At 39.3% G+C, this 19,003-nt stretch overlaps 1 protein-coding gene across 4 annotated transcripts in view; it reads left to right on the top strand.

Annotated features, from left to right (window-relative positions):
- The window catches only part of LOC118082005 (damage-control phosphatase 1), a 55,937-nt gene that overhangs the window by 15,897 nt on the left and 21,037 nt on the right, over positions 1 to 19,003 (top strand). For all 4 annotated transcript variants that reach the window (XM_088666275.1, XM_035108746.3, XM_088666273.1 and 1 more), the window contains 4 exons: positions 7,523 to 7,654; positions 10,531 to 10,787; positions 13,026 to 13,170; positions 14,811 to 14,996. In XM_088666275.1, coding sequence (XP_088522401.1) covers positions 7,523 to 7,654; positions 10,531 to 10,787; positions 13,026 to 13,170; positions 14,811 to 14,996 — 720 coding nt within the window. The remainder of the gene's footprint in view (positions 1 to 7,522; positions 7,655 to 10,530; positions 10,788 to 13,025; positions 13,171 to 14,810; positions 14,997 to 19,003) is intronic.

A 19,003-nucleotide genomic window follows, 5' to 3' on the forward strand; every position in this document is an offset into this window, starting at 1 on the left:
GAAACCAAGCTGTAAAAGTGTTAAGAGAGACATTGCTCCTCTTATCTTTGTAAACCAAGAAAACCCTTAATAAAACAATTTTTTTTTAAAAAAAGACATCCCACCGAAAGTAAGCCACCCTTTGTTTTTTTGAGGGAAAAAAGTTATAAGACGGTGTCTTAAAAAGGGGGAAACACAGGTAAATATAATAAATAAAAGATAAATACAAACTGCTCATGAATAATAAGGAACAGACTATACAGTAATTTTATGCTGTATGTTGTACAGTCAAACCTCGGGTTAAGTACGCTTCAGGTTGAGTACTTTCAATTTAAGTACTCTGCGGACCCGTCTGGAATGGATTAATCCACTTTCCATTACTTTCAATGGGAAAGTTCGCTTCAGGTTAAGTATGGACTTCTGGAACCAATTAAGTACTTAACCCATTTATCATCAGTATCAAATTGCAAGCATCCTTAAAAATAAATAAAAAAGTGGCTGCCTAGGATTCTGGGCAAAGGTCTTTCCTAAACTTGCCGCTTGAGACCTATGACCGAAGATGCCAGATGTCTTTCATTTTTTTGAGAGCAAAACATGTGTTCTACAAAAATTCAGAGAGTTACGGGTAGGCTAAGTACACAGTATACAAATAAGCATCTCCCAAGAATCCTGAGTACTGTTGTTTGTTAAGGGTCCTACTGATTGTAGCTCTATGAGATTCTTTGGGGAAGATGTGCTTTAAATATATGGTGTGTACACAGCCTTAGTAAACATGTTATATTGGACTCAATAATGTGAGCAATGTAACATGGTTTTGTTTGTAAACTATGAATATAGCTGCTGTAAAGATCTCTTACCATATCCACCCCATCATATAAAGCACTGTTACCACTTTAACAGTCATGGCTTCCTCCAAAGAATGCTGGGAATTGTAGTTTGTTAAAGATGCTGACGCTGTTAGGAGACCCCTAGTTCCCTATCCCAAAGTGGTTAAAAGTCAATCTTGATGCCTATGGAACTCTGGGAATTGTACCTCCATGAAGAGGTTACTCTGTGTGTATGGTCTCTGTTTTACTTGCTTACATATTATGTCATTGATGTGAATGGGTGACTGAATGTTTTCTTAGTCTTCCGTTCGTGTTCCTCTCTTGTTGGAAGAAACCCACACATCATCAACTTGTCCGACCACTCAGTACCTGTTCAGTATAACTTGCTTCATTTATATTTTTCTTGGACAAGAAAGCTAACTACTAGTAAAAGTTTTGGAAGCAGCAAAAGGGAAGGCCCTCCCTAAAAAGAATTGTTCTGTGTCACTTCTCAAGGTCTGGTAGCAGATCAATCCATTTCATTTGCTGTTTCATTTCATAGAGCACAGCTGCAGTGTGCCTTGTATGGTATAAAGCACTGAAGATTATTGTTTCAATTATACTTAGGTACAGCTTGGTTATTAAAGCTTATCTTTCCTAATTCAAGGACTAAACTGTTTCTTGTAAAATGCTGCAAGAGGGAGTATTTTTCCAAGGTTTTCCTCTTTTCAGTTCTTTATCTTTCATCCAACTCATGGCTTTGATCTAAAGTTCAGAGAAACCCAAGAAGATTGTTGCTCAAGTTTCTCATAGGACCTTTCCAGATGATGGGGCAAAAGACTAAGATTTCATGTGTAGCATTTTATTTGCACTACACTTATATTGCATATGGTTCCAACACCTGTAATGTAATACCCAGTCTCCACATAACATATGGAGACAAGTCACTTTGTGGTGGGAGAGGAGACCCTTCTTGTCAAAACAGCTATGCTGCCATTCTGGTTTTCGTATGTTCACTTTAACTTATGCTAACCTTTTTCTCTAGAGTCCATAATAATAGTGTATACTGCAAACTCATTGATATTTATAATTAAAATTAGAACTGCAATTGCATCCTCTAAAAAGAAATATCCCACATCATCCAACCGCCTTAGGGACTGCACTCCACATATTTGTAGGGTATACCCTTAGCATTTTCTTCTCCTGAAGATGTCCAACAAAGCACTGGGTACTTTTGTAATAACATAGTCTCAGTGCAAATGTAGTGCAAGCCCAGGACCAAAGTAGAAGCATAATCTTGGAATATGGAAATAGGAGAGTGAAATAATTAAAATGGATGACAGTTGTGGAAGTGGATTGGTCTGTCTGTCTGTCTGTCTGTCTGTCTGTCTGTCTGTCTGTCTGTTTGTCTGTCCACCCACCCAAAGGATTTATAGCTCTCTCTCTTCATTGATACTAAAACCATGATGGGATACAACATAAATGTGAGTTTGTATGAATGTAACCACATCAGATTTCCCATGGGGGAAATTCCTTGTTTGAAAGCACCCTTCATATCAGAAGCTCCCTCCATGTCAAGATTCTGGATTGACATTCGGTGTTGTTTTTCTCTATATCCAGATAATTACCAGCAGTCCTTCTGGATTCATAAACATACATCAATTGCAAAATTGAGCATATTGATTTATTGGATCTCGTTCAGTTACAGCAAAAAACAAACAGCTCTATACATTTTTTATAACAGTAGCAGCCAGACAAAAACAACCAATCCACATTTTTTTTTTGCCAGTGAGCAACTTCTCTGTTCTTCTTTTTTCAGGCTCCCTTCCTCTACAAAGGCAAGGCCTTTTATAGGATTTGTTATTATTTTATAGTAGATAAATTAAACTCCTCCTCATCCGCACCTTCTAGTAGCAAGTAACGCTTTCCTATTAAGCCTTTGGCATAACCTCCCCACTGTCAAATTTTAAATTGTTAGTTCTTCAGGACAGGGACCTGTTTTCTTGTACACTGTTGGCACAACATTCCTTATTTATTACATTATTAACCTACTTTTCTTCTAAGGAGCTCAAGGTGAAATATATGGTTCTCCCCCTTCTTATTTAATCTCTACAATAACCCTATGAGGTAGGTTAGGCTGAGAAACAGTGACTGGCCCAAGCTCATCCAATGAGCTACATGGCTGAGTGAACTTGAACCCTGGCCTCCCAGTCCCCGGTCCAGCACTCTAATCACTACCCCACATTGATTCAATACTGATTATATTCTAAAACCACTGATTATATTCTAAATCCTAAGGGTGTGTTTGCATGGTTGGCTCCTAGGCTGATGTGATTTTGTAAAGTGTACAAGCAATCAACATAAAGTAACTCTGTGAGCACCTTGTTTTTAGGCATATATGTTTGTTGCATGGAAAGCCCTTGTGTTTAGAAGCTGGCATGTAACTTGCATGCAGATCACATATGTTTCTTTTGTTGCAGTCAATTGCAGCTACTTAACGTAAAATATATGGCATGAAATGTGTGTATGTGTGAATGTCATACATATTTATTTATTTATTTAACAGAATGTATTTATCAGTTAATCGTCAAAAACATATCTGTTTACATATGAGGTATCTACATGCAGAGCATGCTACTTCCTCTCTTAATGGACATTATTTTTCTGTAGGAAAATGGTTAACCTATTGGGACAGGGGGGGGAGGGGGAGATCCAGGACAAGTGTAACCATCTGCTCACCATTTGGTGCGGTTTTACTTGCATTTATTGCCTGTCAGTTTCATAAAACTGTTCTCTTCTGTGGGTTGCTTTTGGGATATGGAAGTATAAAACTGGTCAGCCTGAAGGTTATTGGTCATCAGTAAGGTAGTATTTCGTTTGATGACCCAGTCGATCTGTTAGGTTCTGAAACTCTCCGTAAAAAAACCACTGAGCTTTTGCTGCCAAAAAAGCAATTTGCAAACTCTGTGTATGATGAAAGCAATTTTCCCTGTGGCCATAAATCTGTGCTTTGTAACTTTTGGAGTTTCAAAGGCACTGAGGGCATCCAAGCAAGCTCTTCTTTTGTTTGCGTTTCAGCTGCTCATCGTCCAGATCTCGGTAAAAAATAAATCACAGAGATATTTTCTTTTTAAAACTTATTTTTATTCTGCATTTCTTTCCTTATCCCTGATTGAACTTTAATTTTCTTTTAAAAAAAATACACTTGTGATTTGATGGACACAGAGAAATTATGTGATTAAATGTTTTTGGTGTGGAGTAATGTCTCTATGAATAACACATAAGCAAAGCTGTATGCTTTATTTTAAACAGATTGCCAGTAAAGCATAATCCCAAGAAGATGGAGACACTATTAGAGTCCAAAATAAATGAATATATCTGATTTATAGATCCAACCCAGCAGAACATGTCAAGGTCTGTTTTTCCTTGCACATAGACTAAAGGGAAACAGAAATATCCAAAAATCACATATCACATTTGAGATGATTATATAAGGTTGACGCGATGGTTATTGCAAGATGGGAAAAGCTGGTAGGAGTCTTCTCGGCCACATGTTGCAGGGATGCTACCTAGATCTTGCGAGGACAGTTAGTACAGTATAATAGATTGGGAGGCATGCTCTGCTTTTGCCTGTGCAACTTTTAAACCACTCATATATGGTAGGCTCCATAAATACCATGGATTTGCTGCCTGACTGGAAATGCAGACACAGGAGATGGTTGAGCACCTGGCATGGTAGATGGGATGTGTTAGGCTCTGTAGTTCCAAAGCTATTCTGACACACAGTCTAGGCACATGGATCAGTTCGGAGTGGTTGTTCTCTTCTCTCAGCTGCTTTTCCTATACTATTTCATATTGAAGTAGAGCAGAGGAAGCCACTACCTCATTATTTTACCTGGTTTTTGATGCCCAGTCATCCAGCAGTTTCGAACAGAAATGAGCAAAAGGTATTTGCTTTGTGCACTTTTTCCAGCTTTATTTTATGCAGCCTGTTTCTTTGATCTCAGTGGATTTATGAATGCTAAAATATTCTCTGATGAAGGTAAAGGTAAAGGGACCCCTGACCATGAGGTCCAGTCGTGACCGACTCTGGGGTTGCGTGCTCATCTCGCATTATTGGCCGAGGGAGCCGGCGTGCAGCTTCCAGGTCATGTGGCCAGCATGACTGAAATATACTCGGAGTCAAGAGACTTCTGGCGAACCAGAGCAGCACACGGAAACGCCGTTTACCTTCCCGCTGTAGTGCATTTTTGACGTGCTTTTGAACTGCTAGGTTGGCAGGAGCTGGGACCGAGCAATGGGAGCTCACCCCGTCCCGGGGATTTGAACCACCGACCTTCTGATTGGCAAGCCCTAGGCTCTGTGGTTTAACCCACAGCGCCACCCGCGTCCCCTTCTCTGATTACAGTAACCTTTTAATTGTATATACTTTAGTGACCATCTGTGCAGAAATTCAACAGACAAGCCAACACTGCACTTTTGGGAAAAACTCATTTGTTGGTGAAATAATACAACCTACAAATAACAAGTAAAACAGCAGGAGTTGTTTTAAACAAACAAACAAACAAAAATAGTAATTTATAAAAATTTGCCAAGCAAATTTAGGTGCTGTACAATTCATTAATATACAGTTTTTAAAGACCTAGGAGCCTTGCTAAACATAATCTAATAGCCATTACCCCCCCATCCCATCCAGTACTGTTTGTTGTGTTTTACAAATGCAACAAAACAACTCACATGTCAGGTGTACCTAGTACCGGTAGGTAATAAAGACAGGACCTTTTCAGTGATGGCCCTTAATTCCTGGAGCTCAGTCACATCAGTTCTGGCCTTCAGAAAGGCTTTGAATGGTTCAACTGAAATGATTTTCTTAAGTTTACTGCTGGCTTTTAGACTTTGTTATTTGACCTTGTGCTAGTTTGAGAGTACCTGTATATAATAATGAGGGAAAGCAGTGATTATGGCATTAAAAAACCCTCAGATGAGGTGCTTAAAGGAATAATCAACAATATTTAAGTCATAACAATATGAAATATGAACCCACTTCTTGGGTCTGTGAGCATCATACCGTTTGAGTATAGAACATCCTTGTAAATAAGCCCACAAAAGTTACTAGCCTGCACCTTATTTTGCCAACCTAAGAGACTCATAATTTCAATGTTGTCTGGAGATGACTGAAAGCCTTCTCTTCTGAACTGGAACCAGAATGGAAATGAGGCTTGTTTCTTCCATGCAAGCTAGCAGCAGAGAAAGGGGGTTCCCTTCTTTGTCTGTGGTCATCACAGAAACCAAAATGTTGCAAGGAATGGCGGAAAGAAGGGAAGAAGAACACAACAATCTATCCCTCTTCCGCCATCCCACTCACTTCCCAGCACAGAATTCCTTGTTGCCTACAACAAGCGGACAAATTGCAGAAAAGAAGCCTGGAATAAAAACACTGGAAGGTTTAGGTTTTTATTTTTCATTCAGTCCAGAGTGTAGACAAATTGAAGCCAAGACACAAGGTGTGTTCAGGCAAACACTGTATTTGTGGGTATTTGGGGAGGGGAGGGGTAGAAGCAGGCATGCATGCTCCATCCCCATGCATATCACCGAGTTAGCTTAGTTCCCAGCTTTCACTGTATTGAGCAGGGAATGTTAAGTGGGGCTTCTACTCACAATCTCTTGAATGTAAGTAGAGCCTTCTGAATGGTTAGCTGAATTTTGTTTAGATGTCTTTGTCTGATTATTTATACACATAAAGATTAACCCCAGCCTTCCTTAAACTTCAAATCATAGTTGTACAGTTTATCTTTTCTTCATAGCGTTAAATACCATTCTGCTCCAAAAACACATTAGGTTTAATTTTATTCAAATAAACAATGCAACAGTTGCCCAGATGTCATGTTAGAAGCATATTTGGAAGGCACATATTTGATTGTTCTCACTTTCACAAATCCTTGCTTTTATTTAAGATAATTGGGCTTTGGGGGATAACTGTTGCCAGCTGTTCTCAGACCATAGAAACAATATTCAGGATTCTGACACAGCAAAGTACAGCAGGAGAAATGTACAAAACTACAAAATATCACCAACATCCTGAGTACTGTGTCACCCATGAAAATGAAAATTCAAACATGTATTCATTTAAAAACTATATTCTACTTTTCCAGTTTAATAGAATGTCTACTTTGACGCATGAGGCTTTGTCTTAGTCACACACACTGCACACCTGACGTCATATATGGCATCACCCATTAGGGCAGGCAAAGTTGTGGCTGGACCACAGGGGGTTGCAGGCAGGCACTTCTTATCAGTTGATTGGCAATACCTGGAAAGCCTGGGTCACAGCAATTTTCAAGCACCAATTTGCAAGCTGAGTATCCCAATGGCCAATAGCCATGATATAGAACAGAGGCCTTTCAACACCACTTCCTGGGTCAATCCCTCCAGAAACCATCATAGCCACCATAATACTTTAGCTGCAAATTCAACTCTGGCAAGGCAGTCCAGAATTCTACCACGGCTGATGGCATCGAAAGTCCCCGAGAGGCCCAAGAAAATTAACACAGCAGCACTCCCCCCAGATGATTTTCTTGCCCAGGTCATGCACCAGATTGGAATGGATCCAATCAGTGTCACATCAAACTGTCTTTAAAATTGGTCCTTTGCAATCCTAAATGAAGCAATAACAGAAAAAAAGAAAACAAGGAGTTCTTATTTTTTGCCTTTGACCCTGACTATACCATTTTCACTAGGGAGCTCATAATTATTTTCTGTCGGATGTTCCTGTTACTCGAGAGCAGCTGTGCCACTATCGGAATGCAGCAGAAACAGCTCGTAGTGAGCTAGCAGCACTCCTGGTGAAGTATGAATGTTCCCAGGCAGAGGTAAGTTTGGAACTGACATGAAAATGTTTCTTAACCTTTTTGTATCACAAATGTTTATTGACCCACAGAAAACATCCAGTGAGCTACACTTACCAAAACGGCTGATATTGGACTATAGCGAAACAAAAAATTTAAAAAATTCCTTCCAGTAGCTTATAGCCTTAGTCTTGTTTCCCCTTGGCTTAGCCATCCAGGTCTCATAGCCCACAGACTACTTAAATCTTATTGAAGTGAATGGAATGTGAGCAAGATGGCAGAGGAACAGCAGAAGGTGATTTATAATGTGTCAAAGCATTGGTCCAACTAGCTCAGTATCGTCTACCCCAGGCTTCCTCAACCTCGGCCGTCCTGATGATTTTGGCCTACAACTCCCATGATCCCTGGTCAGGGATGATGGGAATTGTAGTCTCAAAACATCTGGAGGGCCAAGGTTGAGGAAGCCTGGTCTACCCTGACTGGCAGCTGCTCCCTGAGCTTTCAGACAAAGGGCATTCCCAGTTTTAAAATGGTTTATTCTGGTTAATAAGACTTTGCATTGGCCATGCCTAACTACCCATTCACAGCATGCAAACTGCAGGCTTCAGGAAGTTGTTCTCAGGCAAGGAGCATGAGTGTCGTGACATCCCTGTGCATGAATAAGCATGTGTACAGTGTTTGCTATATTCACGGCGGTATTCTTCTATGATTTGCATGGCCTAAGCACTGAAATTGGCATTTGGCATCCTCTAATTTTTCAGATTTCAGGGTGGTTTTCTAGTCTTAAGGTTGTGAAGATAGTGGAAGCTACTTTCAAGTGATCATGTGTGGACTGGACCTTACTTCTAAGGACATTTTTTAGAACTGGGCTGGAACCATTAAGCAGAGTGCGGCAATCAACAGGCGGCAGATGATGTGGGCAGCAGCAGTCCCCCTGCCCAAGCTGGTCCCGAGTCCCTTGGCCATTCCCCTCTGTTTGAGAGTATAACTATGTGTGCCAGAGGCTTATAATACATTCCCTAATGTAGCCTGCTGCCTCAAGTGCAGTGTTGTTGTAATACTCAACTGCAATTCCAGTCAACTTCTGTCCATGAAATGAGGGTGGCAGTGTGAATCTTCTTCAATACATGGGTAAGCAGTATAATTTACTTGATCTGCAGGTCAATCTGATGCATGTAGGTCACACATGACAAAATAAGAAAAGAATCTGCAGACTTTTTTGCTTTTTCCACATTTTCTGTTTTTAATTAATGGACAGTCCATTAATTACATGTAAGAGAATGTGCTTTAATGCATAAACTTTTACGTTGTAGCAAAATTCAGCACATTCAATAGTTGGTTCCTTTGTCTTGTTCTTTTATTGATGGTGTTGGTTTTTGCTTTAAGAGGTATAGTTTACTAGTCTTTTGAATTTATTTATTTATTTAATAAATATACTGCCCTTTATCCAAATATCACAGGACTGTTTACAACATGAAGACACAAAATACATTACATGGTTGCAAAAAGTGAATACATTTGTTGTTGCCAGATCCATTTAATTAACTTTTGAGTGAAAAGTGATTTTCTTTCCTTACTGCATCTTGTTAGCATGTTAAGTATAGTTCCCACGCTTTTGAAGTGCAAATGCAACACTTTGGCATATGGTGAATCAGAAGCTTTTCAAGCACCTGTTTCCATAAATTCTGTTAATTTTGTAAACGGCAGTTCCATTATACTTATTGTGCAGATTAAAATTTAACTGTGTAAATGCTGCAGTGGTTCTGTTTATTCCTGTTTAATAATCTGGTTTAAAACCCTCATCCTGAACATGTCTCAACAGATATTTGCAAGACAAAGCAGCATTGACTTTATATTCGGTCAAGCACTTTGGTTCAACTAGTTTGGTGAGAGAGCCACTTTGAGAAGGTCCTGTGGCTTTGAGTGGAAGGCAAACTCCCCGCAAAACCTTCCCCAAGTGGCTAATTTCATTTCTGCAACTCAAACTTTGACTCCCTCTTCCCCTATGAGTTTTTAACAGGACTGTTTACAACATGAAGACACAAAATACATTACAATTGAGAATTGTTCTTTAAGGACTCAGATTGCTATTCTATAACCATATTTTAGCTGGAATAACTCATTTTATGTGATTTTTTTAAAAATTAAAAATCATTGTTCAGATAATACAGAAAAGTAATAAGTCGATGAGGCAGAATGGCTTCCATTTATGAGTTTCATGTGAAATAAGAATAATAATCTTTGCTAAAATCAGCTTCCTTTGTCAGAAGTTTGGAAAGTGGCTAGTGTCATAGTAATTTTTAAAGAAAGATTTAAATACGAAAGAAGGACCCCCCCCCCAAAAAAAAGTGTGAGGGGAAGCAGAGCCTCACATTGATGCTCAGAAATGGAAGATTTATTATGCTGTGTTGCTTGCCCAGAAGCGTTTTTAGGGGCAAGAAGGTGCTATAACAATAATCTGTAGTAACAGTTCATTTGGGGCATGTTTTGCAAAGAAAATGTTTTTGAAGAAACTTAGTCTACTTAACATGCCCTGATTGATTTAGTGGGGGGAAATATTTCTTCCATGTGGTTCTTACAAACCAATCCTATGCACATTTACTAAGAAGTAAAAGTTGCAGATTTCAGTAGACCTTGCTCTCAAATTCATGTGCATAGGGTTGTATCAGGCTTGCTCTTTTCACACACAGTCCACCCTGAATTTAATTTAATATACTGATGCAAGAAATTAAAACAAATTTAAGTGAATAGGCAAATTTAAAACTGTCCTGAGAAGGAAGAAATTCAGTAATTAACTTATGCCCCCTTCTCCTGCTCCTTGAAAATGGTTAAAATATTCACTGGGTCATACTGAGATTTCCCTTGCATGCCTGCATTTCATGATCCATTTCTGTTTACAGCTTCAAGATCTTAAATCCAAAATAGCCTCTAAAGAAGTATCTGTTCAGGAACTGAAGGCTGCCGTTGAAAGCTATAAGGAGAATGATGCCAGGCAATCTTCTCTACTCCTCTCCATGCAAAGCAGACTCCAGGAGATTGAGAAGGAATCTGGAACAATTGCCTTTTCTAAAAAACAAACAGACCTGAAAGCACAGGCCATTCTCCAGGAGAATTTGGAACTGAAAGAGAAAACCAATGAACTGGAAAGTCAAGTCAGGTAAGGACATCAAACAAACTGACATCTTAACCTAAAATAATTGCCCTAGAGCAGCCTTTCCCAACCTGCTACTCTCCAGATTTTTTGGACCACACTTTGCTGGCTGGAGCCTGATGGAAATTATATTGGAAAACATCTGGAGGGCACAAAGTTGGGGAAGCACATGTATTTTCCACTGACTTTTTTATAGTTTCTGTGGTGATATGGAAGATGAGAGCTTGTATGTAAGAGCTAATAGGGTTAATAACACCAGATTTTTGGGTAAATGTTTTAGGAGACGATCATGGGGACTTCGTCAAAAACCTTACTGAAATCAAGATATGCTACACCCACAGCATCCCCCTGATATATGAAGCTTGTAACTAGATCTTAGTAGCTTGTTGGTTTTATCCTGTTTCTCTAGTGATAGTGCTGGGAGATAGGGAGGTGTGATGTAAAAACCTTTGTAAATGCACTATGGAGTTTGACCTAGATTCCAATTTACTATAGTTTGTGACCTGATTTCTGATGTAAGGAAGATGTTTTAGATCTGGAATTTTGGCTTAGTTAAATTACATTTACACCCTACCTTTCCTGCAAGTTGTTCAGGGTGACATCCGTTGTGTCCCACATTTAAGCATCTCAGCAGTCTTGTGAGGCATGTTAGGCTGAGTGTGTGTGACTAGCCTAAGCTCGCTCTGTGAGTTCCATGGCTGATATGAGTGATGATTTGAACTTGGGTCTCCTCAATCCTAGGAGGCCACTCTGACCACATTGCTCCCCTGCTGTGCAATTTACATGGGAAAGTGCATATTTCATAGTGAATGGTAATTTCTGTGTGTGGGGAAATGGTAATGACTCAATATGGGAATATCAGATGTTGAATATCAGATCAGGAAGAATATAAAGTTTTGTATATATTAGAAACAGAAACATTGGCTATACGAGATACAGAAAATAAATAATTCTGAATACTGATATTTTCAGTGCTAGCTTAGGGATAGTAACTGAGGTGTCAAATTAGAATAGGGCTGCAATATTTCAAAAAGTAGAAACCAGGACACACCGAAAGTTGTTGAGTTTTCTTTAGGAAGAACCCAAAATTGTTGAGTTTCTTTTTAGGAAACCACAGAAATTGTTGAGCTTCTTTTTAGGAAACCACGGAAATTGTTGAACTTTTAAAGTGAATTTTGGAGCTTTTCTAGGCATTTTCGGCATGATTTAACCCCTGTTCCTGATTTTCTGGAACATTTGCCTGGTTTCTGAAAAATAATCCAGGACACCATTTCCAGAGGCAAATTCCAGGACATGTCCTGGAAAATCAGGACACATGGCAGCCCTAAATTAGAAACTAATAGTATTTTAATACAAATTTAATACAAGTGAAAACACAAAATACATACCATATTGAAATACTTACTGTTATGAAGACTTTTTAAAAGGCAAACATCAGAAAATCTATCCCCTCTAATTCACCTAATAGGTTGACCTTTATTAACTGCAGACTGACTATTCTGCTGTTGCTACTGATGAACCTACATGTGTCCAGTTGCTGAAGAATAACAAAACATCAGGGCAAGCACTATTTTTATTATTTTTATTTATTTATAAATGTCTAAACCGCCTGTCATCCAAGGATCATAGGGGGTTTACAGTATAAAAACACATAATAACAAACAAAACATTACACTCTCCCCTCAGTTTAAAAGGCCATGGATTAGTCAGAGGCCTGGGGAAGAGGAATGTTTTTTGCAAGTGCCTAAATATATCTAATGAAGGTGGCAGGCAAGACTCCCTGAAGAGAGCATTCCACAAGCAGGGAGCCACTACAGAAAAGGCCCGTTCTCATGTTGCCACCCTCCAGGCCTCTTATGGAGTGGGCACATAAAGAAGGGCCTTAGATGATTAACACAGGGTCCAGGTTTGTTCCTTTGGAGAGAGGCGGTCCTTGAGGCATAGCTGCCAAGTTATCCCTTTTTTTAAGGGATTTCCCCTTATGCTGAATAGGCTTCCTCGCGAGAAAAGGGAAAACTTGGCAGCTATGCCTTGAGGTCCTGAGCTGTCAAAGCCAGAAACTAATGAGCAGCCAGTGCAGTTGGGCTAGGATCAGTGCAGTATGCTCATACTGTCTTGTCGCAGAGAGCAGCCTGGCTGCTGAATTCTGTACCAGCTGAAGTTTCCACTGTGTTGATGTAAAAATGTTCTTTGGTTTGTGTCCGTCATATAAGCTGTTTGTTTTTTTGTTTTATATCCTTTTAGAACCTATGTGAATGAGTCTGAAGAGAGCAAGACCCAAGCCTCTAAGGCCAGCAGGGTGCATAATGAATTCATTGCACACCTTTGGCATTTCTTTGACATGAGCATAATAGAGAAAGAAGAGCCACAGGAAATGCTGCTCTCAAAGGTTTATGTTTTATATAATTATATGAGACATAGCCACATTTGTATGTATATCACACCAAACCCAGAGTTCCCATTTTTTACCATGTCATGTACAGATGATTGAAGAGTCTAGTGAGAAAGTGTGACATACATAGCGTCGTAGGGGTTTTGAGGAGGAGAAAGTCTGAAACCACAAATATTCAACAATGGACGTGCCAGAGCAGGAAAGCATAATTTGCAAGAAAGGACATGGTTCTGAAAAAAAAATGCAGGCATGGATCCAGATTCATATTGGAAGGTCAAGCTCATTTCCTCATCCAGGGCCACAGGCCCAGTTCAGAAAATCCCTTAGAGAATCCCAGTCCTGTCTCAAGAGCCCAGCATTAGGTACAGGCATTTTAAATGGGCAGATGGCTGAAAGGAATATCTGGGAAGGGAGATGGAATCCTTAATGACAATAGCAACCCCTCCGTCCCGCTTTGAGGTTGAGGTTGCATCTGGAAAGCTAGTGGACACATCAAGAAGAGCTTCTCAATTGTTCCCCTCCATCTACCCACGTTTCTGTTTTACGTGCCAGGTTGGCATGTTCTTCTCGTATTAAATCACAAATAGCTGCTGTTTTACCCTTTAACTGATCTGACATTTGAAAGCAGCATCTCTGTGATTTGTGGGACCACAGAGTGTTCTTGAAACTGAATGATTGACTAGAAGAACCAGCTGCATCTTCCTGGTGTGTCCACCTTCTGCCACCATTCTACTACATACCCCTTATTACCCTAACGATAGCTCTTCCTTTTCCCAGGCATTCACAAGGAACCCACTATAGCCCGCTAAGCACATTTCCTTTTTTTTTTGAAATTCATGTATGACCTTTATTGAATTTAAAATAATTATAAAACAAAACAGTCAACTAAAACTCCAACAAAAAATACACAACAACCAAAAAATATACAAATAAACAATCATAAACATTCAAATAAAACCTATCCTATATTCTGCCATATTTATCGGTCTAGCTAAGCACATTTCCAAGGGAATATAAATCTGATAGCTAAATCCTGTCCCCCCAAAACAAGCCAGCAGTAAAGGTTTTCCAGTGGTTAATAAGTATGGTAATAATGAAAACAGCAAAAGGCCTAAGGCTGGAGCAATGTCGTGGAGCACAAGCTAGCATTTTATAGGTGGTTGGCCCTAAGCAAGCTCCTTGCAATGTTTCTGGACATAAGACAGGTTCTTCCATATTCACCACCACCACCACACATTCATCCTTGCTTTGCAGCTCGATGCCCGAGAGGTAGAGAAACTGTTAACCTTGAAAAGGGATGTAATTATGGTAGTAAAGCCAGTGGGTGGATATAGCATAAGCAATGCTTCATACTTATCCAGAAATGGTTATTCTTTAGGATGTGTGAGATGTGACCCAGCAATGCATAAATATCTATGTTGTGAGACCCACGAAATAGCAATAGCGCAGAGCTGTAAGGTTGTTTAGGTTATGGCAGAAAGCATTTGTATTACTTGAAATAGTTTAACTGTGATTGGATCATGGCTTTAGTTTAAAAGAAAATAATTATAATTTGATAAGCAAGAGTATTTAAATGTGCATAAAGCAGGGAGGGGGAGGTAAGAGTATTAACTTTTAACTAGCTTCCATGCTTCCAGATCAGTGACATGCATGAAGAAAATAAAGTACTAAAAAGACAGATTGCCACACTCCAAGAGACCACGAATGTTCATGACATGGAGTCAAAAGCAAATAGAGAAACCATCATGAGGCTCGTATCAGAACTGAGCAAAGAACAGAAGCAGGCAGCATCCTGCTGTCAAGACATGGAAAAGTTAAGTAATGTAAGTCTTTTTCATTTTTCTGTCATGGGGCATCGAGTCTTTACTTTGAAGAGAGCTAGGTGGTCACTTGTCACAAGTGTGTTTGGGGATGGAGAGAGAAGTATATGTGACAAAATGTTTTCTCAGAATCAAACTAGACAAGTGCAAGCATTTTTAATAGACAAATTGCCATATGGGGCTTTAACCTTTTGCACTTCACAATGGTCCCTATCTGAACTTGGAGCCCCATGCCTGATTTCCATGTGGGGAGGAAAAGTCTCATTGATGTGAATGGGAGTTTTTTCCTTAGGAAAGTTGGAATCCTAGAGGGGCTTTAACTCTTTAACCCTTGTTCTCGATCCAAATTAAGATCAGGAACATAGCAGGAGAAAATGAGTTGAAGCTTCCCTACTTTCCATACTTGGGTTCCAATCAGACCCCCCACACACTGACCATTTGTTTTGTTTTTTAAACTTTGCACTTAAGGACACAGACATTTCTCTCTTTTTTTAGCATATACCAACTGCAGGGACCCTGATTCTTTGCGGCTACTGTGAAGGAGCTGCCAATTTTCAGATGACATTTTAAAATTGATAAGTTTCTAAATTCTTCTGCTAAACAAGCAACTGTAATCAGGGGCAGCTGTTACACTGAAGTAAGCACACACACACACACACACACACACACAATTCAGAAGCCATTCAAGCAACCTGTCATGTAATGGTAATAAGGTAATCATATGTGGTTGTCCGCACAAAGTTGTAGTGGTTCTCAGTGCAGGAAGAGTTCAAGAGTTACTGAAACAGATGTTCAGGCAAGTATTAGATATGAGAAGGTGAGCAAAAAGAAAAGATCATGAGTCACTCAGCTGATCTGGCTTAAATTAACGGCTGATTTATCTAATAGATCTTAAATGGGTAAATGCTTTTAAAATGCATCATTAAATGAGTTAATGCTTTTTTTAAAGGAACAATAAACATGTCACATGAATCTTGTTGAAAACACTTCAGGGGTACATCAAAATATAAAGTTAAACGTATGTTTTGTATTAAAACTTTTATGGTAAACAATGGAACTCAGTCACATTTAACTTGCATAACAACAGGACCTTTGTGGGATATTGGCTTTCCAGAAAACATAGATTCTGTCAAAAGACACGGCACGCATCAGATCACATCTCAGCTGAACTCAACACAGTCCCGAAACTTCTATACTGTTGGTGATAGTACTTAGAGGAACAAATATGTTTTTTATTAAGGATGTAGTCAGTCATACGACTTATGAAATCATGGAACACATTTGATAAATGATTTGGATTGAAGTAAGAATACTGCTTTCAGGGTTAGTGTTCATGGAACTTCCCAGATCTCTTGTGCAGTTGTGTCACTCAATTCAAGCCCTTTAAAAATGTTCAGCATAGATGTCACACATGTTTACAGGAACTGTGGTGCACTTAGGAATTGTTGTAAAGGAAGTACAGTCTGTTTTGTAAGCATAGACTGCTTGCCAAAACCACAATGGAGAATACGGCAGTGACTTATCTGTCAAATATTAACATTTTATTTTATTTCATGAGATATTGGGAACATGATCAGATCTTAATATATCAGTTGTTTTGAACACTTGCATTCAAGCCACTCACCTGTAAGATCCCACCCTTCATCATACATGATTTTGGGGCAGGTAAGAACAATTTGAAAAACTATTTAAAAAATCAAGAAAACCATTATAACAGTCAAAACAGCAGCAAGGCCAGTCCTGCCCCATTCTCTGTGTTTTTAAAAAGTTTGTATCATTTTTATTATACATAAATATAAATACAGGCTAAACCAGGCACCCCCAAACTTCAGCCCTCCAGATGTTTTGGACTACAATTCCCATCTTCGCTGACCACTGGTCCTGTTAGCTAGGGATCATGGGAGTTGTAGGCCAAAACATCTGGAGGGCCGCAGTTTGGGGATGCCTGGGCTAAACAAACATGGAAGTGTAATAACATTCATGGGGAGGCAATATTAAATCTCATGTGGCATATTCCATGTTAGAAGGGAAATATGTGAGATGGAGATGGAAGAAATTAAGCAGGTATATCTGTAAAAGCAAAGTGACATTTGACGTTACAAAATGGCATTGTTCATATAATTTATGAAATTCCACTAAGTCACATAAAAAGCCTGAATTTGCTCTTTGCCTTAGTTTGTATCTCTTAAATTATTTGCTATTCCCCCCCCCCCCCGAAATGGCCATTTCCCATACATTCTTGTACTACAATGAAAGGCCAAAATTTACCATTTTTGAGCGATTGAAAGCTGCATAGCCATTAGCAAAAAGACCAGAAATTCTTTAGGTTTGATGCCCACAATTACATCTTCAAATGAAGATAATAATGATAAGTGTGGTGTAATACAATGGTTCTTTTACACTGTCCATAATTTCTGTATACACTTTGTCACAAGAATCATTAACCAATTGCTACTCCCACCTAAAGAGACGTGGTTTGCAGTAACAATAGTTTTCTAGTTTGGAAGTAAAGTCAAGAAGGACCAGAGTGTTTCTGCTCTTTCAGGTTCACTGTTAAGCTACTGGATCCTGTGAGCTGTGTACTGTGTGTTTACTGTGCTAGATGCACTTAACTGTGGATAATTAATTCATGTCACAAGCAGAAAAGCTGTGCCACAAACAAATCAGCATATTGCTTGTTCGGCAAAGGCTGCTGTCTGAGTTATAATTAATAACGGGTACTACAAAAATAGTTAACTGAAGTTTGAAATTAGTAAAAGAAAACTCATTAGCACTGGATAGGCTAGGATTAGAAGGCTGTTCTGAAGTAGGAGATCACATTATAACTTGGAAGTGTGGGTCACTTTTTGAGAATTGGTGAATTTTGCTGTAAGGTGCTTTCCTGTAAAGTAGCATGTATACTTTATTGTCAGTATGTTTATCACTGCGTGCAGTAAACATGGATGCTGGGATATCTCTGCTTTCCTTGCCTTTTTGAGCATTATGGATATTAGCTCTGAAAACCATAAGGTAGTATCCAGCAGAAAACTTCCAGCGATAGAAGGAATTCATCAGCAGAACTGGGGTGGGAGGCAATTTTTGGCAAATGGTTGTTTCTTTTGAAGCCCCCCTGTGCCTCCCCTACATCTGCTAGGAACACAGGGGTCTGCAGAGAGGAGGGACTAACTGAAAAATTCCCCTTTGCTGATTGCACTGACACATTCGGCAGTGGATGGAAGCCATTGGACACTACCCACAAAATGCAGAAGGGACTCTGGGTTCCCCATTTTGATTCTTTCTCCTGCAATGGATGTCTGCCTCTCTAGTCTCCTGTAAAATCAGAAAATGCCGCAGCTTTCTGTTAACTTCCTTCTATAGTTGGGAAACGTTTCCTAATTGTTTGATCTAAATCAGTTTTCCCTTTCACTGCTTTTGCTTGTCGTCCCCTCTTAAACCTCCCCACTTCCACGGTTCTGAGAAAGTTTTTTGTTGCTTCCTTTCTTGCATCTTTTACAAAATGTTTGAAAATCTTGCTTTTCTCTAGGATAGACATACCAAGCTCCTCCAGTCCTTCCTCATATGATGTTTCTTTCAGGCTTCTTATCAGCTGTTCTTCTCTTTGAATTCTTTCCTCTCTGGTATACTCTTTGAATTACAGTGCCAAGAACTGTCTGCAGTTCTTCATCAAAGAATGAAACGAGTGTAATCTGGAATGTTTGTTTTTCTCTCATTAAATACAGGATGGCCACTTGTAATCGTTCTGTTTTTCTTTAGAGATTTCAAATTAAGCTGTATCATAACCAATATCTTGTAATTTCCCCTTCATTTTGTCCTTCATTGCCCCAATATGAAAGAGTGCATCACAGATTATAACTTTCTTTTCTGCATGAGCTTTACATATAGGAAAAAGTCTCTGCCCCACATGTGCCAACATGTGTGAGGGACATGGCTGCTTTCTGGGCCTTTCATATGAAGCAACATGCATTTTCTGTTACTCACAGGAGTGGTTGGAAGAATCTGTCCATTTGTTT

This window comes from Zootoca vivipara, chromosome 3, assembly GCF_965207765.1.
Source record: "Zootoca vivipara chromosome 3, rZooViv2.hap1.1, whole genome shotgun sequence".
Classification (NCBI taxonomy): Eukaryota; Metazoa; Chordata; class Lepidosauria; order Squamata; family Lacertidae; genus Zootoca; species Zootoca vivipara.